The sequence below is a fragment of the Momordica charantia genome (assembly GCF_013281855.1).
Source record: "Momordica charantia cultivar OHB3-1 chromosome 8 unlocalized genomic scaffold, Mcharantia_2.0 BLBB01000008.1, whole genome shotgun sequence".
Classification (NCBI taxonomy): domain Eukaryota; kingdom Viridiplantae; phylum Streptophyta; class Magnoliopsida; order Cucurbitales; family Cucurbitaceae; genus Momordica; species Momordica charantia.
In genome coordinates this window covers 23,308,003-23,335,379 of record NW_028275166.1, presented here as the reverse complement: position 1 = coordinate 23,335,379, position 27,377 = coordinate 23,308,003, and the positions used below count along the sequence as shown (strand labels likewise).

The 27,377-nt window shown below is 35.4% G+C and overlaps 2 protein-coding genes and 1 long non-coding RNA gene across 6 annotated transcripts; all 3 read right to left on the bottom strand.

Annotated features, from left to right (window-relative positions):
- Positions 1–59: 59 nt before the first annotated feature.
- LOC148209816 (uncharacterized) lies at positions 60–1,481 on the bottom strand. Its single transcript, XM_088126995.1, has 3 exons — positions 1,054–1,481; positions 552–765; positions 60–473 (listed from the first exon to the last, which is right to left on the bottom strand). The coding sequence occupies exons 1-3, from the start codon at positions 1,479–1,481 to the stop codon at positions 60–62; spliced, it is 1,056 nt and encodes a 351-aa protein (XP_087983121.1).
- A 4,705-nt stretch (positions 1,482–6,186) lies between these two features.
- LOC111024647 (plant/protein) lies at positions 6,187–9,936 on the bottom strand. 4 transcript variants are annotated; one of them, XM_022302383.2, is made up of 8 exons: positions 9,745–9,932; positions 9,541–9,626; positions 9,311–9,460; positions 8,906–9,130; positions 7,385–7,506; positions 7,054–7,217; positions 6,782–6,936; positions 6,187–6,568 (listed from the first exon to the last, which is right to left on the bottom strand). In XM_022302383.2, the coding sequence occupies exons 1-8, from the start codon at positions 9,887–9,889 to the stop codon at positions 6,473–6,475; spliced, it is 1,143 nt and encodes a 380-aa protein (XP_022158075.1). In that variant the 5' UTR covers positions 9,890–9,932; the 3' UTR covers positions 6,187–6,472. The 4 variants fall into 4 exon arrangements, with proteins under 4 accessions (XP_022158075.1, XP_022158077.1, XP_087984242.1 ...); XM_022302384.2 differs by having other exon boundaries at positions 6,563–6,625; positions 9,745–9,936; XM_022302385.2 differs by lacking the exon at positions 9,541–9,626 and having other exon boundaries at positions 9,745–9,904.
- Positions 9,937–23,821: 13,885 nt separating this feature from the next.
- Positions 23,822–26,975, bottom strand: LOC148209815 (uncharacterized). Its single transcript, XR_015792695.1, has 2 exons — positions 24,916–26,975; positions 23,822–24,788 (listed from the first exon to the last, which is right to left on the bottom strand). It is a non-coding gene; the product is annotated as an uncharacterized LOC148209815 (long non-coding RNA).
- Between the last annotated feature and the right edge of the window lie 402 nt (positions 26,976–27,377).

Sequence of the window (27,377 nt, the reverse complement as noted above, 5' to 3'; positions counted from 1 at the left end):
CTCACTCGAGCTAGGTATTCCACCATTCGTGGTTCCTTAGCTTGAAATTCTTCCTTTACCTAACTCACAATCAACTGCGAATCACTAAGGATTAGTATATTCGTGAACCCAATGTGTCTGGCCACCTTCAATCCTGCTAGTAAAGCTTCATATTCGACTTCGTTGTTGGATGCGCGAAAACTAAACCGTAGTGCATATTCAAATATCTCCCTATATGGAGAGACTAGTAGAAGCCCTACTCCACAACCCCTGAGGTTCGAGGATCCATCCACGTAAAGGGTCCAAGGCTGCTCTTCCTCATAGCACATAACTAGTTTCGGATTGATGCTGCAGATTTGGTGTTCCCCAGGTGTTAATTCTGCTATAAAATCTGTCACTGCTTGTCCTTTCATTGCAGTCCTTGATTTATAATGGATGTCATATTCGCTGAGCTCCACCACCCACTTTACCACAGTTTCAGGCCTTTGTAAGATCTATTGCATAGGGAATTTAATGAGGACAGCCACCTTATGGGTTTGGAAGTATGGGTGTAACCTCCGAGCCAAGGTGACCAGTGTTAGCGCCAACTTCTCTATTTGCGGGCATCTAGTCTCTGCGTCCACCACCGCCTTGCTCGTGTAGTAAATTGGAGATTGTCGTCCATTCTCTTCTTTTACTAGTGTTGAACTCACTGCAGTGTCTGATACAGTGAGGTAGAGACAAAGCTCATCGCCGGGAACAGGCTTAGAAAGGAGCGGAGTCGCACCCAGGTAGTTTTTCAACTCCCTGAAGGCAAGTTCATACCCCTCCGTCCACTCAAATTGTCCCTTTTTCCTTAGGATTTTAAAGAATGGGAGGCACTTGTCGGTTGAGCGACTTACAAATCTGTTGAGCACCACTATTCTTCCATTGAGACCCTATAATTGCTTTAAATTTCTAGGCGAATCCATCTCCAGCACGGCTCGGATTTTATCAGGGTTTCCTTCGATTCCTCGCTGATGCACCAAGAATCCAAGAAATTTCCCTGAGGTCACCCCAAACGTGCATTTTCTCGGATTTATCTTCATATTATACCTTCTTAAGACTTCGAAAGCTTCCGCTAGCTCCGCTTCATGTTTATTACCTTGCCGACTCTTTACTAACATGTCATCCACGTAGACCTTCATATTTCTGCCGATCAATGCTGCAAACATCCAGTTTACCATCCTTTGATATGTAGTACATGCATTCTTCAATATGAATGGTATTACTATGTAGCAATACAGATCTCGGCTCGTGACAAAAGAGGTTGAAATCTTCTGGTTGGGAAAATGCATTTTAATTTGGTTGTACCTAGAGTAGGCGTCCATAAAACTCAGTCTTTCATGTCCAGCGGTGGTGTCGACAAGTTGGTCTATCCGAGGCAGAGGAAAAGAGTCCTTTGGGCAGGCCTTATTCAAGTCCAAGTTCGTGAAGTCGATGCACATTCTCCACTTACCATTGAACTTCTTCACCAGTACCATATTGGATATCCACTAAGGGTAATGCACTTCTCGAATGAATCCGGCTTTCAGTAACTCGTCGACTTGCTCGGCCACGATCTCATTCGTGGCTTTGTTGAAGGTGCAGTGTTTCTTCCTCACTGGCCTATAATTCCCATAACTTAATCTCATTGTTATAGTCGAAGTCATTGTACAGTATCCCCTAAGAGATGATGCAGTGGCAAGGGCTTTGGGTCTTGTGGTATTACCTACCATGAGGTCTTGGATCAAAACCTCGTGCTGGTCACTATGTTGCTCGATCCAGACAACTAGTTTCGGTTATAGTGATCCACAGCGTAAGCCACACGACATTAATTCTAAGAAATGAAAAAAAAAGATATTTTCTCCTCTAACTGTAGTTGTAAATTATAACTGAATAGGCAATATCCTGGTGTTGTTGATTTGAATAGTGTAGAGGTCCACGAGATCTGGATATTTTGGATAAAGGAAACTTAAACTTAACATTAAACTTGAGAGGTGTAGTTTTACACGGCCCTACGCTTGATCTTGCTTCACGATTATCAAACTTGAGAGGTGCAGTTTTACACGACCCAATTTTATCTAGACTAAGGGTATTGTATCCTGTCAAACGGACTTATTGGTTCAATATCTACAAGGTCTATTTTGCTACCTTGTTATCATTTATTTAATTCAGAAGATAGTATCATATTGTTATGTTTCCTTGTTCATAACATCGACAAAATTGGTCTGGTAAACTTCATGTTTAATTATACATGTAAGATAGTATCTTCTTGTTATGTTTCCTCGTTGTAGTGAGGATTTCACATTCATATATCTATGCAGTTGTTGTTCTTTTTATCTATATAATTGATTCGTCGTAATGATTTTTTGAAAGTTATGTGACTACCTATTTCACCAATGTAATGCACGTTGGAGTTAGAAAGAAAATGTGGGAGTTAATATTAATATTTTCTTAATTGTTCGTTTTTATTTTGTTGAAGGAGTAGCTTGTGGGAGCAACATTTTGAGAAATGAGAATGTATGGGGAAGAATTTCGGCGTACTTTCGACATGTACAAGGTTGATGTAATGTGAATATAGTATTTGTATAAAATATCATAATGTACAAATTTTATCATACTTAGTTTGTATATGCATATGAAGAAATTGATCTTATTATATGCAACTTGTTACATTTTATAATTTACAAATATAGAGAATTTCTTTGAAATGTGTACATTGTTATTAAATGTATTTCATGATAGCTATGAAATTGTCATATATAAACTTTTTTTGACATTACAAACTTTTATTAAACACAAATTATAACAGAAAAAAAAAGGTCACAATTAATCAATTGTCATGTATAAAATTTTCGTAATAGTTAAAATTGTCAATATAAAGGTATTCATGACAATTAAATATTGTCAATATAAAGATTTTCATGACAGTTAAAACTGTCAATATTGATTTTTAAAACTATCATTATAAAAGTTTTCGTGACAATTATAAATAGTTGTTGTTACATTTTTCTTGACGTTTATTAGCAGTTGTTAAAAAATATTTCATGTCAATTTTGAACCGTCGTTAAAAAAACTTTCATGACAATTATAAACTGTTGTTAAAAAATATTTCGTGACATTTATAAACTGTCGTCATTAAGTTTTTTATTGTCAAGAGAATAAAATCTTTGAGTGTTTAAGTGACAGTTATAAGTGATCACCAAATGAGTTTTGGTGACATTTTTTAATTGTGATGGAAGTTCTATTTGTGAAAAATTATAACTATAGTTGTAAATACGTTAATGACAATTTTTCAGAATTGTCATGTTTCTCCTCTTTCTTGATGTCTTAATCTATAACAGTTATATAACTGTCATGAATTATGTTAATCACAGTTTCTAACTGTAACTGAAGCTCGAATTTCTACTAGTTAGACTATATTAAAAAAGATATGTTTTTTTTATTGAGAAAAAGAAGATATGTTTGATAGACTATATTTTTTAGAAATATTCTCAAAATTGTATAGAAAATTCGGAAACAACAAAATCAAGTTTCTTGTTTTTTTGTTTCCGTTTTTTATTTGTTGCAAAACATAAATGAAAATATTGGATCTTAAGAGTATGCAATTCTATTTTTTTAATTAAAAAAAGAAAAAATAGAAATAAAAAATGGGAGCATTACCAAATAGTGCTAAGTGCTTGGCTGGAGAATGGCTTGATTCTTATCAATTAAATGGAATGATTCTAACTTATTTGGTAATTTTTTAATCAATATCAAATTTTGCTCAAAATTCATTGCTTGCCCTTTATATAGTTTTGACAAATGACAAAAAAAAAAAAAAAAAAAATTAACTAGGAAGAAACAAAAATAATCAAGATTCTTTTTTTTCCCCTTCATTCGATTAGATCTTGTAGATATCACCAAAGATAAAAATTAGTTATATAAAAACAATACACTATATTTTTCAAAAATAAAATAAAATAAAATTTTAACATGGTGTCATAAGTTTGGCCTATTAGAATTAGAAAATTTGCGTAAAAGAAATTCAATGAAACCTAAATAATAATAGAAAGATTATACACAATTAAGTATATATATATAATGCTAATCACACGCTCTAATGCTTAAGTTAGAATCAGAACTTTTAGTGAAGTGTACCAAGAAATAAGGTTATGTAGCGTAGCTTCATTATGAGATTCTCTCTATTTAGGGGAAAACCGCTAAGTCATAAAATATCTTCTCCTACAAGGGGAGAACCTAAGGTCACTAATATATCTTCTCTTATTTGAATTCCAAAGATGGGAGAATTTATCAAGGGAATTCGAATGACTTAGATAAAGGGAATTCACATTAGAGAAATTGGGATGACACGCCAAATTGTCCAATTTTTTCACGACGTTTTTAAAAAACCTTTAGGATAGGCCTATCGTCCTCATGTTTTTTTTCTTAAGTATGGTTATGAGTTCCACTTCTCCGGTCTATTATAGCCGTTCCAAAATTAGTTGCACAATTATAAACGATTGTGCTGGATACCTCGACTTAAGGCCATTAGTGACTCGCATGGACAATATCTAAACTTAGGGGTAAGCATCGGTTGGTCGGGGTCGGTTTTTGGCCAACCCCGATGCCGAAAATCGACGGTTGCTCTAATTGTTTTTGTGTCGATCGATCGAACTTGGTTCGATCAATCGATTTTATCGGAAAACCGACACTCAAAAAAAAAAAGATTGACTAGAAGGGGGCGGGGTCGTGGGGCCGTGAAATGAAGAAGACGATAGTAATGAGGTTGGGATGTGAAACAAAAGGGGCGGGATCGTGGACTGTGGGAACTGAAAAATGAGAAGATAAAGAAGATCTCTTGATTTGGAGTGTGCTGCGCCACTGATAACTGGGAAAAAAGAAAACTGATAACTGGGAAAAAAGAAAGAAAATAATAGAGGGAAGAAATGAAAAGAACGGGGAAAAAACTAATGGATGGAGAGAGGAGAGAAAGAAAGTGAGAGAAATCGAACTCTAAGCTTAAAATATGAGTAGATTTGTGTAGGAACAATAAACATTTCAAACCTCGTAGCAACCCAACTACCTAAGAAATAAAAAAGAAAATGCTATTAAAAAATATTTTATTTTACAATGTGGATAAAAATGTCGAGATCTCAATTTTATGAAAATATCGATGAAAATATAGATGTTAGATATTTTTGAAAAAATTATAGAAATAAACAATTAGTAACAAATATTTAAATTAACAAATAAGCCATTCACATTTTTTAAATAAAGTTAAAATTTATTAATGGGTTAAAAAACACATTTCATCCCTCAACTTTCATTAAAGTACAATTTAGTTCCTGAATTGCGATTTAGTCCTTAAACTTTTAAATTAGTAACGATTTAGTCCATAAAGTTAAAAATTAAGTTAATAGTTAACAGAAATGCCAATTGCATTCAAGTCGGTTTAATTTTGGTCCGGTTCGAATTGGTTCAAGATTTGAAAGGAAAGAGAATGAAAACATTGGATCCATTCCATCTCTCCACCTTTCACGACTCGGCATTTCTCTTCTTCTGGTTTTCTGGGTAACAAAATCAGTGTGTTTGGGACTGCAATAAGGTGTTTCGCGACGAAGCCAAAATCGAAGATGAAGCCGATAGCGGAAACTTGGGACCGCGTTCTGGTAAGCTTTCCTAATAAGCCATTCCCGTTTCTGTTCCATCAGTTTTATGTATTTTGCTTCAAAGCTATTCCGTTTTCGTCACTAATTGTAGAAATTTCTGATTAAATATAAATTAGATTGCTAGAGAAAAATGGAAATCTGCGATCATTTCTATTGAGGGTTTTGCATTCTCGTTGAATTATTGATCTGGGCACTCCAGAAAAATTTGAGATGTTTCACGTACGAAAGGAAACGAGGAGAATGTGGAAATCCAGATTTCATTCTCTCCCTTAAAAAACCGTAAACCGATTTGAACCGAACCAAAGTTAAACCAACCCTACAGCTGGCCATTTAATTGGTACACATGGATCCAAGTTGGCAGCCACGTATCGCATAGGGATTAAATCGTTACTAATTTGAAAGTTGAAGGACTAAACCGTTACTTTTAAAAGTTGAGGGACCAAATGTGTTTTTTAACCTTTTTAATATTAACATTATGTCCATATTATTGATATTATGTTAATATTTTTTATACGTTGCCGAGTGATACTATAGAAATGCTGATGGCGAACCCACGTACATAAAAGTATCCATGAAAATATCGTATGTGTTGAAAATTCAATACACAAATTCTAATATACAACTACATATCAAACTTGTGTGTATTTAGACTCTAATTTTTTTCCCCTCAGTTCAACTATAGTCTGAGATGATAATAAATTCTTTGAACTATATTCAGATTGAAATAAGTTGAGAACGATTCTCGACATATAAGGTGGGAGTCAGGTCCAAACTACGATTACGACCCATTATTCAAAAAACAGTTTTGGTTTTCTTTTCGAGTGTTTCAGGAGGAACAGTCTTCAAGCCGGTGCCGTCTGCTGCTGTTTGGATGTACTTTCAAAGATCTTATCAGCATTTCCAACCTCAAATCCATCCCGTCTGTGGTGCTCTTTCACCTGTTATTGTCATGTGATCTCTATCACTCCCACTTCATTATAAGAGATAACTGATGACTTTAACAGCAAAACAGATGTCAAAACGAGCATAGGTCGGTAGTCATTGACATCTACCTCCTATTAAAAGGTTATGTGTTCGAAACCCTTTCCCATGTTATATTAAAAGAAAAAAAAAACAGATAACTCATCCGAGTACTCAAAGGGCCTACTTACCTCTGTTTCTGGAAGATGTTTATACTGAGGCAGAATTAAACGCTCGGCAAACTCGATGTACGAGCAGGGCACGGAAGTAGTAATGCCATCAGAGAATTCGAAAGAAATCGAATCCGCAAGGGTTGAACTTTGCAGTAGAAGACCATCCGGGCTTACTGAAAATGAAATGGTTCATTAGTGAGCTCAAGTGCTCACATTTTAGCTGACTGGGACCATCAACAATAGATAATCAAAACACAAGTATAGATGAAATGACTGGCAGTGCTGCATACCTTTCAAAACTCCACCTTCAGAATTCAATTTATAACCATTCCTCTCGATGAACTGATTGAGGCTTTTGATATCTTTCAAATAAGATTTCAGACGATGGGTCGAAATAGTCACGTGATTAAGTGCATAACCATTCACGAGAGTCCAGGCAGCATATTCACTCTCCCTACGATCAAAAAAAGCCATTGAGATTGGAGGTTATGGATGGTGCTCAAAGCATACATTTCACAATTACTTTCAGCTACAAAAAAACTAGCAAGTTCATGTGTCTGGTAGTAAACCATAAATGAGACTTTTAAAACATAAATTTTGGAGTTGATGGCGATTAAGAACCTCGCTAATTGCAAAAATTCAGAATGCGAAGGCTTTTCCCATGTCAAGGAACCTAGAGCACTTGCAAGAGCAGCATGCTTCTTTCCATTGTGAGAACTTTCTGTGTATTTTCTTATTATTTCCTGAACGCAGTAGGAAAAAGTTCAATCAAATTACCTAAAAGATTGAGTTCTGTAAAATTATTAGACATATAATGGACTGATTCAAAATGAAAAACAATATGAACTTGTAGTAGTTCAAGTTATGTTACATATGTATATTTAACAACATTTCCAAAATTATGCACCAATGTGGAGAAGAAAGGTGTTAGAAATCAACTCAATTATTAACCATCAATAAGACCAAGGGGTGGAAGAGCACCTTATCGACGCAAGCTTAGCAATAGCAAATACGAGAGGGATCTACTTGCCTACATAAATGAAGCACAAAATGCATCCTACCTTATGCCTAATTCTCACCGTGTTCCTAGCTGTATATACACAACACTCTAGAACTAATCATGAAATAATGGGTCAAGGACAACGATATCCCAAAAACTCTAAGTATCTCCACAATAATATGATATTGTCCGTTTTGGACATAACTCTTACAACTTTATTTTTGGTTTCATCCAAAAAGGCTCGTACCAATATCTTCCCTTATATACCATGGATCACTCTCTTCCTTAATCAATGTGGGACTTTGTTTGTCTTCCTTAATCAAACCTTACAATAATGTACATCCACTCTTCGATCAGTATCTCAACCTTTTAGTGTAAGAATCACACCCTCCAGCACACTCAAGATGAACACCCTCACATTCACTCTAAAAAATCTCAAGCAGAAAAGAACCCTTTCGTTCTCTCCCCCGTACATGAAGCTGCGTGTGGTATAAGCCAAAAAAAAAAAGGAAAAAAAAAAGTAAATAGCGCACACCAAAACCTTAAAACTAATGGGCTGAACGAAAAAAATAGGCCAACGCAAAACTAATGGTCTGAGGTGCAATTCTTAAACATGAACAGTGTTAGGATATTGTCCACGGAAAGATTGTCTGTACACATAAAAGGCTGTACACATTTATTGATGTGTCAGTCGCATCACAAACATGAACAGTGGAAACTGACTGTCAAGGACAACATTTTCCTTTTGGCCTTTCCTAACATGCGCGTGACAAAACGGTTGAGATATCCATATATAAATTAGATTTACTCAATCGTTCAGTTTAAATTTTTGAGTTCAATGATGGTTTATTCTCCCTCGACGGAAACAAAAGGTAGATGGGAATACTGGAAAATGGAGTTCTACCGTACATTATGTTATTCAGAATCCCCCAATCATTTCATTTATAAACAAGTCCAAGCTAGAGCCACAATGTTACAATATAAATAAATTGACCATGAGTATCTGTAATCATATTCCAGAGAAGTGAGAACCCAAGACAGAAGTTCTTGTCCAGATTTCAAAGCCAAAAGGTTTGAACAAAACAAAAAGCATTCAGGCAATTATGCAGATTCCTCTGTGTCAAGAAATTCCTAAAGCACACCTGAGTTTGTTGACTCATCTGATCCACAAGAAGTTCTGATATGAACACTCTTGGCAGAGGCCCATTGATTCCACTACCATCATCAGTATCAGGAGCCTGAGAAATGGTTGGAGGTGAAAACCAAAATGCTTTTAGCTTTTTGGCTGGGAATGCCAATTCTTGTTGTCGTGTATATCCAAAGTCCAGAAAAAAGTCTGCTAACGAATCAATTCCATGGCCATTCACCTAATTCATCACAGACCCAAACACAAGTTCAACATTAACAAGACTTATAACAAACATAAACTGAAAAAACAAGAATTAAATTATCCAAGACAACATAAACAACAAAGGAAGTGAGGGCCAACTCCGGATCAGTAAAGGAAAACAACGGAAATTTAACTTAATTTTGGAGGAGGGAAATACCCCAAAAGTCCTAAATGCAAGATGATCGTAGCAAATTTTATCATTATCGACCGATGGAACAAGCTCCAATATGGCTTTTGCTGTGGGATTACGGCTCAGATAAACTGCCTCCATGCTCGCCAAAATATTCCGAAGAAATGATTGAGCCCCCTACAAAAAGAAATCACAATTCACAGCTCAATTCTTCATCAACAGAATTAGTTTGATGCATAAAAAAGCAGAAAAATGACCCTGAAACGCGATTCTTGCGGTCCATTTCCGGTGGGTTCAGCACTGGACACGATCGAGAGCAATCTCTTCCCGGCAGAAGCCGAACCTTCGCGAAACGGCACCGATGATGATTTTCCGACGAGGGAAATGAAATTTTTGGAGATGGGTATTGAAGAAAAAGAAGTTTCAGAAGATTTTCGTCGGAAACTGGAGAAACTTCTTACCGTTGAGGAAGAGAGGGATGCCATGGATTGGGTTTCTGATTAGATTTCTCGCGCAGTGTTGGATGGAGAAGAGATTACGTACAGCTTCGACCCAACGGCATTGCGTTAGCATGTGCATAGTGGCAAAATTTCGGGCTTCTGGCATCACGGATTTATCGGATTTTGATCTGCGAATTGCCACTTGTTTACGGAATTCCTTCTTGAGAGGATTAGAACGGGTGGGGATTATATAAAAAAATAATAAAAAGAATTCCTTGTTCAAATTGAGTTTTGCTTTTGTTCGGATTGATCCCAAATTAAAAAAAAATATATATATTGGAAATCCTCTCCAATTGGATTAAACTAAATTACAGTTAGTTTGCTAATCATTTCAAATTTTGTCTCTGTTTTGAAAAGTAAGTTATTTCGGCTGTTTAATAATGTTATATTTATAGTTTAATTTTTTTAAGAAATATTAATGTTTGGTAATTGTTATGGTTGTATATTTCTCATTTTCAAGAAATTTTTCAAAATTGTGTTAACATCCCAACAGAATCGATGATTTCTTTGATAACATCTATGTTTTTTTACTTATTCTTTCTTATTTCATGTTTCTTGTTTCTTTTTTTTTAAAAAAATATAACCATGTTTACAAAATACTCCTTGATTCTTATTACAATTATTATTTTATTAAAAAAAGAAACATAAACATGTTATAGTAATATTTTTTGTTTCTATGAAATGGGTTCAATGTCCAATTATGAAACCCTTGGAAAAAGAGGATGAATCGAAATATAGCTGCTACACCAAAACTAGGCGCAAAGAACCAACCAGACTGACCTAGTGGATAAATCAGGAATACAGAAACAAAAACAGCAATTGGACCCGAGAATGCGATTGCATTATAAGGTCGCAATTGAACAGATCGAGCAAGTTCAAATTGACGTAACATGAAACCTATTAGTCCGAAAGCACCGTGGAGAGCAACAAAAGTCCACAGACCACCTAATTGACACCAACGAGTAAAATCTCCTTGTGCTTCAGGACCCCATAGTAACAACAAAGAGTGTGCTAAGCTATTAGCAGGAGTAGAAACTGCGGCGGTTAAGAAGTTGCATCCTTTCATTTCTGGATCGAGTAAATAGCTCGACGAACGAATGGATCGGATCGAATTGGAAAATGGAAAGATTTGTACAAGTTATACCTTTCGTCACCACTTTGTGGAAAATCGTTAGGTATGAATATGTTAGATACCTGTGACTCGATTGGTGAAATAGTATCTCTCTCCAAAAAAGCATGTTTTTTTTTTACTGCCGCACAAAGAAAATATTTTGTTGCGAATGAACAAGATATTGAGGAATTGTCCATACGTAAAATCATAATTATTGATACGGGCCTTTTCCACATAATCCACATAAAAAGGGAATCTTTTGTTACAATAGAAGCAGAAGTGATGTGGATTATTCAAGAATCGAAGTCGAGTTGCTTTACAAATTGCAAATACTAATTTGTTAAGAATTAATCGTATTGAAGCTATAGCATCATCATTCGTTGGAATCGAAATATCTGCAAGATCCGGGTCATAATTTGTATCAATTAAACAAATAGTTGGAATTCCCAACCTGATACATTCTTGAAGAGCCCGATATTCTTCTTGCTGATCAACGATTATTACAATATCGGGTAACCCCGTCATATATTTAATCCCGCCCAGATATGTTTGCAAGTGAGATAATTGTCTCTTCAACATAGCGGCATCTCTTTTCGGAAGACGGTTGAGTCCCCCCGTCTTTTGTTCCGTTCTCAAGTCCCTGAACTTATGAAGTCTTGTTTCTGTAGTAGACCAATTTGTTAACATCCCCCCGATTGTTTTCTAAAATTTAAGATTAAAAAAAGTAAAAAAATTATATGAAATGTAATTTCTCACATTTAATATTCAAATTTTTTATATTATATTTATTTTTTTTATACTTATTATGCATTCTAAAATTTAAAAAAAAATGATGAAATAATGATTTTATCTGTATTTTGGAAAAAATTAAAAGAAAAAAGAAGAAGAAGAAACTTGATTTTTTTTTGTTTCCAAAATTTTTACACAGAACTCTCAATCTCATAGTTGGATGTGAGTGTCTTAACTTGATGAGCTATGCTTTGATTGACGGACCCTTACTAATAATTAAATTTTATCTACTTAAATTTCAAATTTTTTCTAAATCTGTAAATAAATTTTAAGTAAAAATATAGATTTTATATCAGTTAAAATATAGTTAATTATATTTTACTGGTTGGAATTCCAGATTAGTTATTGTCATTGAAATCTTAATGAAAAAGTAACCTGCGTTCCTACTCTTTATTGTATGATATCCTAAGATGTTAAATACTCAACAAAAAAAAAATCCATTAATTTTGTAACTCTATTTTTTCTTTCTTCTCAAAACTATTGAACAAAGAACTTTTCTTAAGATGTTCGTTCGTTTTTGGTGGGCTACAACTAATGATCACAGGAAAATTCATTTGATGAGTTGGAAGAGAATGTGCATGCTTTGTGGCTTAAACTTCAGGGACCTCGAGGGTTTTAATCAGGCTTTGGTGGCTGAATAGGTATGACGCTTTCTTCAAGATTCGTCTTTGTAAGTCTCTAAAGTCCTTAAAGCCAGATATTTTCGGGATCTTGTTATTTTGGAAGCTACGGCTACCACTCTTGATTCTTATTTCTGGAAGACTTTTGTTTGAGGGAGAGATTTTCTTCTCAAAGGCTTGCACATGAGGGTTGGGGATGACTCATCCTTCAAAGTTTTCACTGATCCATGGCTACCAAGACCGATTACTTTTAGACCCATCACTGCTGCCCTATTGATGAGATTTTACTGTGGCAAATTTTATAAGCCCCTTGAGAGAATGGTGTTGGGATAAACACTTAGTTTTATGGACCAATCATCCCCTCTTGTGTGAATTTAATAGAAAATAGCATGTAAAAATAATAATTCAAACAAGCACGAGATACAAAGCAATTTTAACGTGGAAAAACCCCTCAATGTGAGGAGTAAAAAATCACGCACCGAAGTCAAAATCTCCACTATAATAAATAATAGGCTACACCAAGTTCTCACTAGCAACAACTAGAACTATACAATAATAGATATCTCGAGACAATAAATCTCTGCAAATACGTGAATAAAACAGGGAAGAAAAGAAAGATCTCACTTTAAAAAATGGCACCAACTATCCACTGTATCTGACTGTAGGCACCTCCAAAAGAAATCTCCACCGTCCAGATTGAAGACCCTCGTGTTGTGAACACACTGTCAAAATTTCACCTCGATCGGACTACGGATCAACCTCCGATCGTGCAAAAAACGCTACTGTACAAAAGGTTTTTTTTTCTCGTTTTCTTTTCTGATTTTCTCTCCTCGATCTGCGTGCACTCACTTTTTCCCTTCTCTAGTTGTGGTAGGCGGCTGCACATGTTTGTTTTATAAAGGAAACAAACAAACAAAAAATATTTTTTTTAAAAGTCCTAAAAACTAATGGCCCATGTGAGGCTTAAAATGTTGGGCTTTCACACAGGTGAAAATACCCAACAAATCTCCCCATTTTCACTGTGTGAAGGAAATTGTCATCCCGACAACGGAACAACAAAACTCAAGCTTTTCTCTTGGTAGATTCTTTGTCAACATATCGGATCCATTACGATCAGTATGTATCTTCTCAAGTTCAAACAATCCATCATTGAGAGCATCTCTCATCCAGTGATACCTCATATCAATATGTTTCATTCTTGAATGAAATGTTGAATTCTTACCAAGATTAATAGCACTCTGATTATTGCAGAATATCACATACTGTTGTTACTTGAAGCCGAGCTCCTGCTGCTGCAATATATTCTGCCTCAGTCGTAGAAAGTGCAACACACTTTTGTAATCTTGACTGCCATGACACTGCACCACCTACAAATGTCATCAAATAGTCGGAAGTAGACTTTCAGTTATTTAAATCTCCTGCCATATCTAAATCAATGTAACCGGCAAGCACTGGCTTTCCACTTCCAAAAGTGAGCTTCAAACTGGAAGTACCCCACAAGTATCTCATGATCCACTTTACTGCCTTACAATGCTGTTTTCCCGGATTGGACATAAACCGACTAACAACACCAACAACATAGGCAATATCCGGTTTAGTACATACCATGATGTACATCAAACTCCCAACTGCTGAAGCATATGGAACTCTGCTCATCTCTTGCCTCTCTTTATCTGTAGAAGGACTCTGCTTACTACTCAGTTTAAAGTGATTGGATAGAGGATAACTACTTTAGCCTTGCTCATGTTGAATCTTTCAAACAACTTCTCTATGTAATGCTCCCGAGACATATACAATTTCTTGGATGCTCTGTCTCGTGCTATACGAATTCCAAGAATCTTCTTCGCTAGTCCAAAATCCTTCATGGCAAAGGATTTGCTCAACCATTTCTTCAACGTGTCAATTTTTGAAATATTCCTGCCAACAATCAAGATATCATCAACATAAAGCAACAGTATATTAAAGTCGTTATCAGAAAATTTCTCCACAAATACGCAACGATCAGAAGTAGTCTTTTTGAAGCCTTGCTACCCCATAACTGACTCAAACTTCTTGTACCACTGCCTTGATGCATGTTTTAACCCATAAAAACTTTTATTCAATCTGCACACAAGATTCTCTTTGCCTTTCTCCTCAAATCCCTCTTATAAATTTCTTTATCTAAATTACCATGCAAAAATGCAGTGTTGACATCCATCTGCTCAACTTCCAAGTCAAGCTACCAAATCCATAACAACACGTATAGAAGACATCTTCACAACAGGAGTAAAAACTTCATCAAAGTCTACACCTTCTTCTGACTAAACCCTTAACAACTAGTCTCGCTTTGTAACATGGTTATGAGGTGCGTTCTTTTTGTTTCACTTGATAAACCCACTTATTTTCAATGCGGTTTTCGCTTTAGGCAACTTGACAAGGTCAAAAGTGCGGTTTTCATGCAATGATTTCATTTCATCTTTCATTGCATCAATCCACTCTCTTTTGTGTTCCTTTTCTATGGCTTCCTCATAACTCTCAGACTCTACCCCATCAGACATTAACACATACTCATCAATAGGATACCGTGTGGAAGAACACTGATGATATAGAAATGAGTGATCACGGAGTGCACGGGGAAAGACTACAAGAGGAGCAAGCTCAAATTAGCTCAAATGAAGCTTATGCTCAAAGTCAACCCAATCATGAGCCAATCATTATGCCACAAGGTCCAATCGCAAGAGCTAGAGCTAAAAGACTACAAGAAAGGTTGAATGGTCACATCCAAGCTAAGATGTTCACACTTGGTGAAGAGTTGCATCCCTTCAAGCTTGAAAACACATCTTGTCTTCCAAGAAACTTCATGAATCTAAAAATCTAGATTCATCAACATATTTAATTTATTATGTATTTTTCAAGAGTTGTGTCTTTTCATTGTGTCTTTTCAATTACTATAAATAGGGATGTACATTTTTGCTTTTCAAACAACAACATTTGATGAATGAAAAATTCAGATTGAGTTTAGTCTCTCTCAAGCTTTAAAGCTTTCTTTGTATTCTTGTGTTAGAATGCATGTTTTAGAACTTTCAATGTAGTTTGATCAATTAGATTGTGGAGAGTTCGAAATCTTGAATATAGGAACAAGTTCTCCTTTATTCTTGATCATTGATCATCTTTTTCAAGCACAAATCTGTTTAGCTTTCTTGGGGTTGATTCATCATTTGTTATTGGGGTTATTCTTATTATTGTTGTGGGGGTTCGCCTTGTATAAGTGATTTCTCATGCATAATTGAGTTAGTTCCTGTATCAACCGATTCTAGTAGATCTTCTAAGTGAAACCTGTATAGGAACCTCTGTAGGAACTTATGTTTCCGATGGCTGTTCATGAACATAATCATCTACCTCAACCTGTTCTAGACCCTCTACCTCATTTGTACCATCAAACTGATCATTTTGTACCTCATTCTCAATTTGCGTAGAAGGTTGTGTCAAAGGAACTGAATCCAGGTCAGTCAAATCATCATTGTGCTGAAACTCTGTTTTAGCTGTCTTTTTAATATCTTATATGGTCTGGTCTTCAACAAATACAACATCTCGACTTCTTACGAGCTTCTTCTGTATTGTTATCATACAATTTATAATCGAACTCATCTTAGCCATAGCCAAGGAACACACATGGTATTGTCTTTACATCAAGCTTCGATCTCTCATCTTTAGGAATATCGATCTCTCATCTTTAGGAACATGTACGAAAGCTTTAATTTACACCCAAAGACACACATGTGATTATAGGATATCTCCTTATCTAACTAAATTCTATCTGGGACTTCAAAATTCAAAGGAACACATGGCGTGAGATTCAAAACATGCACAACTGTGCTTAATGCTTCACCCCAAAACAATCTCGACAACTGTGACTGTGAAAGCGAACATCTCACCCGCTCAACTAGTGTTTTGTTCATTCTCTCAACTAGCCAATTCAACTGAGGAGTCTTCAGAGGTGTCTTTTGATGTAGAATACCATGACTTCTACAATACTCATCAAAAGGTCTACAATACTCACCTCATTGTCGGTTCTGATGCACTTCAACTTCTTACCAGTTTCTCTTTCAATAAGGGCATGAAACTGTTTAAACACTTGCAACACTTGATCATTAGTCTTCAACATATAAACCCAGGTTTTCCTCGAATGATCGTTTATAAATGTCACAAAATATGAGGAACCTCCAAGTGTTTTTGTCTTCATAGAACCACATACATCAGAATATACCAAGTCAAGTATATTTGGCTTCCTTGAGTATTGAGATGCTTTAAAGAAAACTCTAGTTTTTTTCCCAACTAAGTAATGAGCACAATTTTTCAGAGGTGCATTCTTTATACCAGAAAGATGATTCCTCTTGGCCAAAATCATAATCCCTTTTCACTAATATGACTGAGTCTCTTATGCCATAATTCAACACTATCACTACAACAAATTTGCCTTTTCATGACGGGCATTGCCCGTCCTTAAAGGATAACAATGACGGTCACTGACCGACATCTATGCGAGTGTCCTTGCTCCCTTTCATGACGAACAATTTTAATGTCGGGCATTGCCCGTCATGTATAATCTCTTTCCATGACGGACATGCCCGTCATGAAAGGATAACCATGATGGGCAACAACCGATATCTTTACGAGTGTCCTTGTTTCGTTAATTTTTTTATGTCAGTTCCTGCCCGTCATTGTATGTACGTCATTGTTTGTACGCCATCGTATGTTCGTCATCTTTTGTATGACATTATTTGTACGTCATTGTTTGTCCATCATCATTTGTACGTCATTGTTTGGGGGTTATTGTATCTACATCTTATATGTGCGTCCCGGAATGACTATATTTCGTGACAGGCATTGACCATTACTATTTTGTGAATAAATTAATTAAAAAAATAGTTGGTTGCCCAGACGTGGCTAACCAACTATATATATTTCCTTCAAACCTATGATAATATCTCAATATGCAACTAAAACTTTTAACACATTCATCCATTATAAAACAATATCTATTCTAAAACTTAACTCAAAAACTAACCTTAGACTCAAAACACAAATAATCAAAAGTACAAATTTCAACATACCCTCTCCACTTTTAGAATAACTCAAAACTAACCAACAATATATCTCCGTTCCAACCTATTCTATAAAAACTTAACAAAAAACGCAAATAATCAAGAGTAAGTACAACTTTCATCATGACCTCTCCACTTTAGAATATAACTCAAAACTAACCAACAAATATATCTCTTTCCAACCTATTCATACAAAATAATTCTCAATGTTATTGAAACTCAAAAACTAATATGCAAGTAAAACTAATTTCAAGATCATGATCTTCTAAAACTTAACTCAAGAACTAACCTTAAACTCACAACACAATTATTTAAGAGTATATCAAACAAGTACAAATTCCAACATGACCTCTCTACTTTAGAATAACTCAACACTAACTTGGAAAGCAATAATATACTATATTCAGCAACAATCAAACACTTTTATATTAACACCCTTCCACCGGTACTTGTGGATTCAAAGGGACAAGAAGAGGGACACCATTTGCCGCTCAAACCGCAGCAGGAAATGCTATTCGGGCAGTAGTGGATCAGGGTATGCAACGAGCGAAAGTCATGATAAAGGGCCCAGGTCTCGGAAGAGATGCAGCATTAAGAGCTATTCGTAGAAGCGGTATACTCTTAAGTTTCATACGGGATGTAACCCCTATGCCACATAATGGCTGTAGGCCCCCTAAAAAACGACGTGTGTAAAAATAAACATTGAAGAGAAATTTCAAGAGAAATAAATAATTCAATGATTTGATCAAAAAAATATTACTATGGTTCGGGAGAAAATAAGAGTATCAACTCGGACACTAAAGTGGAAGTGTGTTGAATCAAGAGCAGACAGGGCACAGGCATCCCAGGTAATTCAGTCTTATGGTTCTTCATTATCTGCATATGGCCTTTTTTTCCTAGGTGCTCATTTTGTATGGGCTTTTAGTTTAATGTTTCTATTCAGCGGGCGTGGTTATTGGCAAGAACTTATTGAATCCATCGTTTGGGCTCATAATAAATTAAAAGTTGCTCCTGCTACTCAGCCTAGAGCCTTGAGCATTGTCCAAGGACGTGCTGTAGGAGTAACCCATTACCTTCTGGGTGGAATTGCCACAACATGGGCGTTCTTCTTAGCAAGAATTATTGCAGTCAGATAATGGCTAGGAGGATTTGAAAGGCATTATGGCACTAAGATTTCCAAGGTTTAGCCAAGGCTTAGCTCAGGACCCCACTACAGCAACAGTCAAATACTTCTATAATACTCCAAAACTAATATGTTATGCAGTACTACCATGTATACACCATTCAAACTTCTACATATTATAAACAAGACAAAGTATTTCTAATCTACCAAGTACTAGACAGAAAGTAGTCTAAACCAAATACTTACATCAAATAAACAAAACTAATGAATCCACAGGTACTACACAAATCGTCCAACAAAAGATGCACATTCTATTCGAACTTCGTCGATTTCTTCTTATTGATAGGCACTTTTTGTATTAAACTATAAAAAAGAAAAAGAAAGATAATACTAATATAATGACAAATCATATATAAACACATAAAGGTATATGATAATACGTACAAGTTCAGTTATAGGAGTATCAGGGTTCTGCACTATTTCTCATATATACTTTTGCAAATAGTACCCACACTCGATAGAACCTGATTGTCGAGGACACTACATATAGAAAATTTGAAAAATAACATAATTATGAGTTATACAAAGGATTTACTGCGACATCGTTATGAGTTATGCAAATTTACCTTTGAATCTTTACGAAGCTTCGATCTTGATGTTCCGCAAATGGGGCATTCATCTGCATCTGAGAGTTCTTTTCTAAACAAGCAACAATCCTTGCGGCAAACATGAATCTTCTCATACTTCATCCTAAGAGTACACAAAGTTTTTTTTGCTTGATACATAGAATTTGGAATTTCATTAGGACTTGGTAACATAACACGAACTAATGCCAACAACTCAGTAAAACTTTTATCGCTCCATCCAAATTTCGCTTTCAAATTATATAACTTCAACAATGCAGATATTTTGGTAAAGTTCTTACAATTTGAATATAATGGTTTCTTCACATCACCTAGTAGCTCCTTGAAATTTTGTTGATTATTGTCAAAGTAATCATATGCAGCCTCAAACATCCCTATTGTGTTATCAAAATTGTCATCCCCAACTTCTTCTTGTGCACTAGTAGACATATTTTCAATGTTTCTCTTAATCGGTATTGATTCACCATGCCAAATCCATGTTTTATAACTTTGATCAATACCATAAATAAAAATAAGTGATCTCTAACTACATTCACATTTTGAGACTTCGCATTTATACACTTTAAACATGGGCAACAAATGACATTTGATCTTTTTGAATGTCGTAATCAATTTTCAATGAACATCTCAACCCCTAAACTATACTCGGTTGACATTCTATTTTTTGTCATCCACGAATTATCCATAATTAAATTTATGAAAGTTTGATCTTAAAAAAAAAAAAAACAACAACAACAATGGTTAAGCTTGTGTACTTTGTCGGGTTCTTAAGAAGTAAAATATGAATGATTAAGAAATAAAGGGTTTATTCTACTTGAATTTATGAAGGATAAAAAGTCAACAGAATGATTAGGAAGCTCTTATCAAAAAGCAAAATCATTGTACAAGGCTTCATTGAGATGGTTAAAAAAAAGGTTTTACTTAGCCAACCACTACTTTTCTAGTTTTTTAAAATGAGAAATCGAACATGAAAGAATATACAAAGGGCATACAAAAACACGAGACAAACCCGACCGACCAATAAAGGACTACAATCCAAAAGAATAATGTCTAACTGAATTACAAAAATCTTTCAAAACCGACACCCACATGGAAGAGTTAAGCCTAACAACATCACGAACTCCCTCAAGGCCTCTTAATCCCCATAAAACCTTTGTTATTCCTACCAACACTAAATAGCCAGAAAACAAGCTTCCCACCATAGCCTGCCACTAACAAACACAGAACACATATGAGAGTTCACATACTTAAATCACATCCATAACCATATGAGTGCATATACTGGAGGCTGTGTAAGTCATGTGCCATGTCACCTTCTAATACTCTACACAATAAAATTGTGTTTACAGTATTACAAGTGAATGTCTTGTCATCAATTTCCTTATAATATGGCATCACAAGGAAACTGATAGCAGAGAAGTGTACATAGTGATACCAAGTACGTCCCTCAACTTTTACAAATTTTCAATTTTGAGCCTGAACTTTTGGAATTTTATTACAATTCTTAATTTATTACCCACTTTCCTTTTTTATCCCTTTAACTTTTAAAATTTCAATTTTAATCTACTGGCTCTCATTAAATTACACATTTAGCCCCTACCATATCCCTATCAAATGTGACATAACCTCATTTGTTATTGAGAACTAAAATTGAGATTTTAAATGTTCAAAACCAAAATAGCAAAGCATATAGAAGTTCAAGAACAAAAATCATACTTTCTATCAAGGACTAAAAAAGATTGATAAAAGTTTGGGAACCATATCAGGACACCACCATCAATGTGAAATTGATTTTTCACAGCAGATTTTTTGCAACATAATTCCCTTTTAACAGCAGCAAATTTTTGAAATTACAACAATGTGAAATTGATTTTTCACCACATATTTTCAGCAACATAATTCCCTTTTTACAGCAGCAGATTTTCCAAATTACAGCAGGTCATTCATGGCAAAATTTCCTTATTTATAGCTGAAAATTTGCTGTGAAAAATCAATTTCACATTGATGGTGGTGTTCTGATAAACCAAAACCACATTTAAACTTTAAAATCATATAAACTTAACACAGTATTTATTAAAATTTTATCCTAATTAAAAATCTAAGGTTAACCTATTATGATTCTAAGAGGTTAACCTATTATCATTCTATAATAAGCTTAATAAGAGGCATTAAAGAAAATAGAAATTCCCTATCTTCAGGATTTTAATAAAACAATAGTTTCAATTGAAAAAGTTTTGTGCTAATTGCACATTTATTCATAAAAAGAAAATGAGTCGTACAATTATAGGGTTACAAAACACGTTTTCACCCACCTTACCTCAGTTATTTATAAATCTCAATAACATGGAGTAGAACAATTGGACAAGGTATCATTCACAATAAAGTATCTCGTTCCAACTTGGAAGACATCATGAAACAGCTTGAAGAAAATTCTAAAAATATGAAAAGACATAAGGTTATGGACTTGATATGCAATAACAAACTCAATTATACACTACACAAACTCAGATGTGGAGCAAATTTCAATTACCCTCTACACAAATTCAAACTTAAAGCACAAACTCAAACTCATTCGTGTAACAGAGATGAAAAGAGCCAAATCGATAAATAACCAAAACTCAAACCAGAAGAAAATTACTGATCAAACTAGAAGAAGATGAAAACGAGCGAATATGAGGGAAGAAAAGAGAATGAAGAAAGGAACCTTCGATATTGTCGCCGCCGCCGTATACTCGCTCCCTACCATAGAATCAAAGCTCACTGCTACAGATTTGTCGCTCTCTGCCGCCGGAAATTGCTCCTAACCGTTGGGTCTCGCTCGCACCTCTCGTAGGTGGTCGTTTGCTCCCCTTCCCAAGGCAATGGAGCAAGGTTTGGGCCGGTTTCACGAGAGGGTAGAAAGGGTTTGAGAGGCAAAGGGAGCTGGGGAGACAAAAAAATATCAGGTGTAAAATTTTTTGGTGAAAAGTTGAATTTAGGTTTTAAAATTAGGCACTTTTCATGGCGGGTCTGGCCCGCCATTAAAACTAAAGTTACAATGGCAGGCTAGGCCCGACATGGATACTTAAAAAAAATTAAAATAAAAATTGGGCTTGTTTTTTAGCGTGTCTGACATGGTTGCCTCCGTGTTTTTCTTGTGCGACATCGTTTCCTCCGCTTTTTTTTGTCCGACATTAAAACTAAGATTTGTTGTAGTGTATTTTCATCATCCGTTGTATTTATTGCAGAATTAATAACTATTACTTGCATCAAATACAATGAGAAACACTTCTCCCCTTAGCTACAATCAATTTGAAACACTTCTCCCCTTAGTTACAATCATTGAGCTTCTAGTAAGCTTCTATTTGTCATTGTAGAAGGTATTGCAGAAACCTTCATCATCAAGCTTACCTGTGGAAATTAAATTCATACAAATATCAGGAAAACCAGCATAGTACCATTCTTGGTCTCCAAGTGCACATCACCAATACCAACGGCTTTTGCTGATCCATCATTACCCATCCTAACACTACCGAAGTCACCAAATGTGTAGAATGCAAAGAAATTCCTCCTAGATGTAGCATGAATTGACGCACTACTATCAATCACCCAATTTATCTGCTATGTAGCTAGATTAATTACATCACCATCAAATAAGATAAGGAAATCATAGGTAGCTACAACAACTCTCTATCTGCATCATTACCATCATAATCATTCTTCTTTTCCATACCTTTATCATTTTTATTTTCCCTCTTCAGTTGTTGACAATATTTCTTTATATGCTCTTTCATGCCACAATAAAAACAATCAACATTGGAAAACCGACCGCTCTTACTTTTGCTTATGTCTCTACCCTTCAGACTTTTACTCTTACTCCTCCCCTAAGAACCTCTGGCTGTAATGAAGAGCCCTGTGACTTTCTTCTCATCTCTTCATTTGAACACTGTTTTTCACCATGTCCATACTTATTACTCTATTTGGGGCTGAGTTCGATAACGAAGTTCTAAAAGTTTCCCACGAGTCCGGCAATGTACCAAGAAGTCATAACCTTTGTATCTCATCCTCAAACTTGATTTTCATTCCATCAGACTTATTGATGATACCTTGAAATGTATTCAAGTGATCTGACATAGGTGTTCCATCTTGATACTTCAAAGCTATCATTTGCTTGATCAGAAATATTTTATTGTTACCAGTTTTCGAGGCATATAACGACTTAAGTTTGTTCCATATGGTCCGTACATGTGTTTCTTCTCCAAAATGATTTAGAATATTTTCTTCTACCCACTGTCTAATAAAGCCACATATTTTTCTATGATGTATTTCACATTCTAAATTAGTTTTATCTTCATGCTTCTCAAGTGAAAAAACAGGAAAATAAAGATCTCTCACATACAAAACATTTTCCATCTTTCTTTTCCAAACTTGATGATTTGAGTCATTCAATGTCACCATTCTACTTGTACTAGTTTTCCATTGTTCAACACAAGACCTAATTAATTGTTAACCTCGCTCAGATACCACTTTGTTGAGATAAACACATAATTTTATGGACCAATTATTTCCTCTTGTATGAACATAATAGGAAAACGCAAGTAAAAATAATAATTCAAACAAACACGAGACACAAAGCAATTTTAACATGGAAAAATCCCCTCAATGTGAGGAGTAAAAAACCACGAACCGAAGTCAAAATCTCCACTATAATAAATAATGGGCTACACCAAGTTCTCCCTAGCAACAACTAGATCATACAATAATAGATATCTCGAGACAATAAATCTCGGCAAATACGGGGATAAACCGGAGAAGAAAAGAAAGATTCCAGTCTAAAAAGTGGCACCAACTACCCACTGTATCTGACTGTAGGCACCTCCAAAAGAAATCTCCACCATCCAAATTGAAGACCCTCGTGTTGTAAACATGTTGTCAAAATTTCACCTCGATCGGACCACAGATCAACGTCGGATCGTGCAAAAAAATGCTACTGTACGGAAGGTTTTTCTTCTCTTTTTCTTTTATGATTTTCTCTCCTAGATCTACGTGCACTCACTTTTTACCTTCTCTCATTATGGTAATAGCTGCACATGTTTGTTTTAGAAAGGAAACAAACAAATAAACAAAAAATATTTAAAAAATACCCTAAAAACTAATGGCCCATGTGGGCATTAAAATGTTGAGCTTTCACACATGTGAAAATATCCAACAAATTGAACTTTAAGTGGATTGATTTAACTTTTTGCCAAGAAGACAAGGATCTAATTTTGAGTCTTCCCCTCAGTGCCTCTATTAATCATGATTCCTGGCATTGACACTATGACAAAAGGGGCATATACAGTGTAAAGAGTGGATACAAACTTTTTATGAATAAGAAAAACGCCTCGACCTCTATTAGCAACAATAATAATGGAACCTACTAGCAGACTCTTTGGAAGCTTAATATCCCATCTAAATTAAGGCTCTTTCTTTTGAAAGCATCACATGATCATCTACCAACTTCAGAAACGAAGAATAGATGTCTTACCTTCATGCTCATGCTCAGTATGTAGATCCATGCAAGAGACAAACAGCCACACTATATTCCTTTGCAAACAGGCTAAGCCTATCTGGCAACGCCTATTCCCAGCAACTGATCTCCTAAAGAATCCCAATCTGCAATTCCATGAAATTTTGGATGAGTTCAATGCTATAAATAATATCGAGGATCTAAAGTTAGCATCAACCGCTTCTTGGGCCATTTGGAATAATAGGAACAGTGCGGTTTAAGGGAAGCAAATACCCTCTCTAATCAACAAATATGATTGGATTTGCACATGCCTCAGCCAATTTCAGGAATAACCAATGTTCATCGCGTGCTCTATCTCTACTATCTTCCCATGCCCTGACATATTTGGTTCCATGCCCTTGGCATCTTCCGCCGGCCAATTAATTGAAATTAAACGTAGATGCTGCTTGTAATCGATCATCTACCAGCTTGGGAGCCATTTTTTTAGATTCAAAATGCTCTATACGGCTGGCTTCTTCAAGACACCTTCCCACTCCTTTCATGCCCTTGCTTGCTGAACTAAGGGCGATAACTACTGAACAAACTTTTTTTTTAGAAAAATATAATTTGTTGAAGACTAAAGAAAGCCTCAATGGTTGTTTCAGTTATAGAAATCCCTCCTGATTTCATTAAGAAGCGAGTTGGGAAAATCGGAAAACCACAATGCATTGACCTTGGTAGAAAACTCAATAAAAACAATTTTGTAGGCTACCTAGTTGTCATCTCTTGACACATACATGGCAGATATCCTTCACTCAAATGCCAAGCTCCAGAAGAACCTCACTCGCTCCCTTAATTAAATCGATGACCTGAAGTGAGTCTGATTTAACTTGCACAAATCAAAAGTCCAATCAAGCCACAAGCCTTATACTCCCATGGATTGCCAGGAGCTCAACAGTGAGAGGTTCGTAATACACTTTGAAACACTTCGACATAGCAGAGCAAGAGTTTTCCCTTCATTATTCTGGCAAATGACCCGAATTCCAGTGTGAAAACTTGATGTTTTGAGTTTCACCCAACCAGTCGAAAGAGGAGTCCAAACAATATCATCGATCCAGTCTCTGTTACGATGAGGATTTCGAACTTCAACCTCAGCCATCCTCACAGAGTTTCCATCTTTGTCTTCCTTCATATGAGAGAGGATCCAGTCACTTATACTTCTGACATCAGGTATTTGTTTTTTTAGTCTTAATCGCATTTCTATCAAGCTAGATTGCCCAACAACTAACACAAACCAAATCAAATTCCTTTGTAGATAATGCCTCTTTGAGCAGCAAGAATCTATCTTGGACGAACTGCTAGAATTCCTTATGTACAAGGACCTGAGGTAAGAGACAATCTCAAACATTTTTCGCTCTTCTACAACCAAATAAGGCATGATCTGTAGTTTCAATTCTTTTACCACACACTGCACAAACTGGAAAAGCATCGATTCCTTTCTTTCTTAAGTTGTTCATCGTTGGCAAACACTTAGTGAAGCTCTCCAGATGAACATCTTAATTTTAGGGGAGATTTGGAGATTCCACAAACAATTCCACCAGTCGCCACCCATATTGTTACTCGAAGAGTATATAGACAATTTAGTGTTTATAGCTAATTTGTATCCACACTTTAATGAATAGAATCCTCTTTTGTCATAGTGCCAAACCCATACATTCAGTTCCTCAAACCAGCTTATAGAAATCTGGATAATAGTCTTCAAATCCTCCTCATTTAGAAGTTGCCTCAATTGGTGCACATCCCATTGTTTCGTAGCAATAATTAGATTGGAAACAAAAACCTCGTGACCAGTTGGGCAAGACAAAGTTGGTTTGAAGGTAGTTTCTCTTTTAAAGCACTGAAATCGTCCTCCTACCTTCTAGTTAGGCAAGAAGGTAGGCCCACATAATTCCCAACGTTCCGAACCACAATGACTCCTAATATTTGTTGAAGATACTGCTTGCATTCCATCCGAACATTTGGAGAAACACACATGACGGATTTTTTATTATTGTTAAATTACTGATCCGTTGATCGGTTTGGGATGTTTCCATGGACAAGAAGAATTGACATGAGAAGGAATGTGAATTTATCACAATTCCAATTAAATCATTGATCCCTCAATTCAATTAAACCATACTTCTAATACAAACAGTTACAAAGACATCCGTACTAAAAAAAGAAAAGAAAAAACAAAGAAAAAGAATGACATTCCACAAAAGAAACTGTTCAAACAACCAAATATTTGAATTAGACATATAAAATAAATAAAGGAAATGATTAAATGAAACTTAATGTTTTGCCAAAAATGTCAATAAATAAAATTCATTTCAATCCCTCCTCTTGGCATTGATTTGGCAAAAACACTTTTAAAATAATTTAGCCTATAAAAAAATATTTCTCTCATTAATTTTGTCAAAACACGGCAAATAAAAATTATAAAAAGACTCCCCCTCAATAAAATATCAAAATAACATTTTTTTTTCTTCTATTTATTTGAACAAAGGATCACAAGTACAAAGAAAAAAACATTAAAAAAATTATTTAAAAGATAAAAGCGTATAAGAATCTAAGCAATTTTCTTCTCACTCGAGTTTTCTTTGAATTTATTTCATATTTAGGAACATTGAAAGCATAAGATAATATCATTTCTCATTAAATTCATTAATTTAAAGTATCTAGGTCTAATATGTCCATGAATACCACAAAAATGACAT

What these genes read in the sequence shown, in the direction of transcription:
- LOC148209816 (XM_088126995.1), bottom strand. Translation starts at nt 1,481, where the DNA reads ATGGTACTGGTGAAGAAGTTCAATGGTAAGTGGAGAATGTGCATCGAC. An exon ending in GCTTTCGAAGTCTTAAGAAG is followed by an intron (nt 766 to 1,053) that starts GTATAATATGAA and finishes ACTTGCCTTCAG; the next exon opens with GGAGTTGAAAAACTACCTGG. An exon ending in AGAAGTTGGCGCTAACACTG is followed by an intron (nt 474 to 551) that starts GTCACCTTGGCT and finishes CCTATGCAATAG; the next exon opens with ATCTTACAAAGGCCTGAAAC.
- LOC111024647 (XM_022302383.2), bottom strand. Translation starts at nt 9,889, where the DNA reads ATGCCAGAAGCCCGAAATTTTGCCACTATGCACATGCTAACGCAATGC. An exon ending in CGCAAGAATCGCGTTTCAGG is followed by an intron (nt 9,461 to 9,540) that starts GTCATTTTTCTG and finishes TTCTTTTTGTAG; the next exon opens with GGGGCTCAATCATTTCTTCG. An exon ending in TTGCATTTAGGACTTTTGGG is followed by an intron (nt 9,131 to 9,310) that starts GTATTTCCCTCC and finishes GTGATGAATTAG; the next exon opens with GTGAATGGCCATGGAATTGA.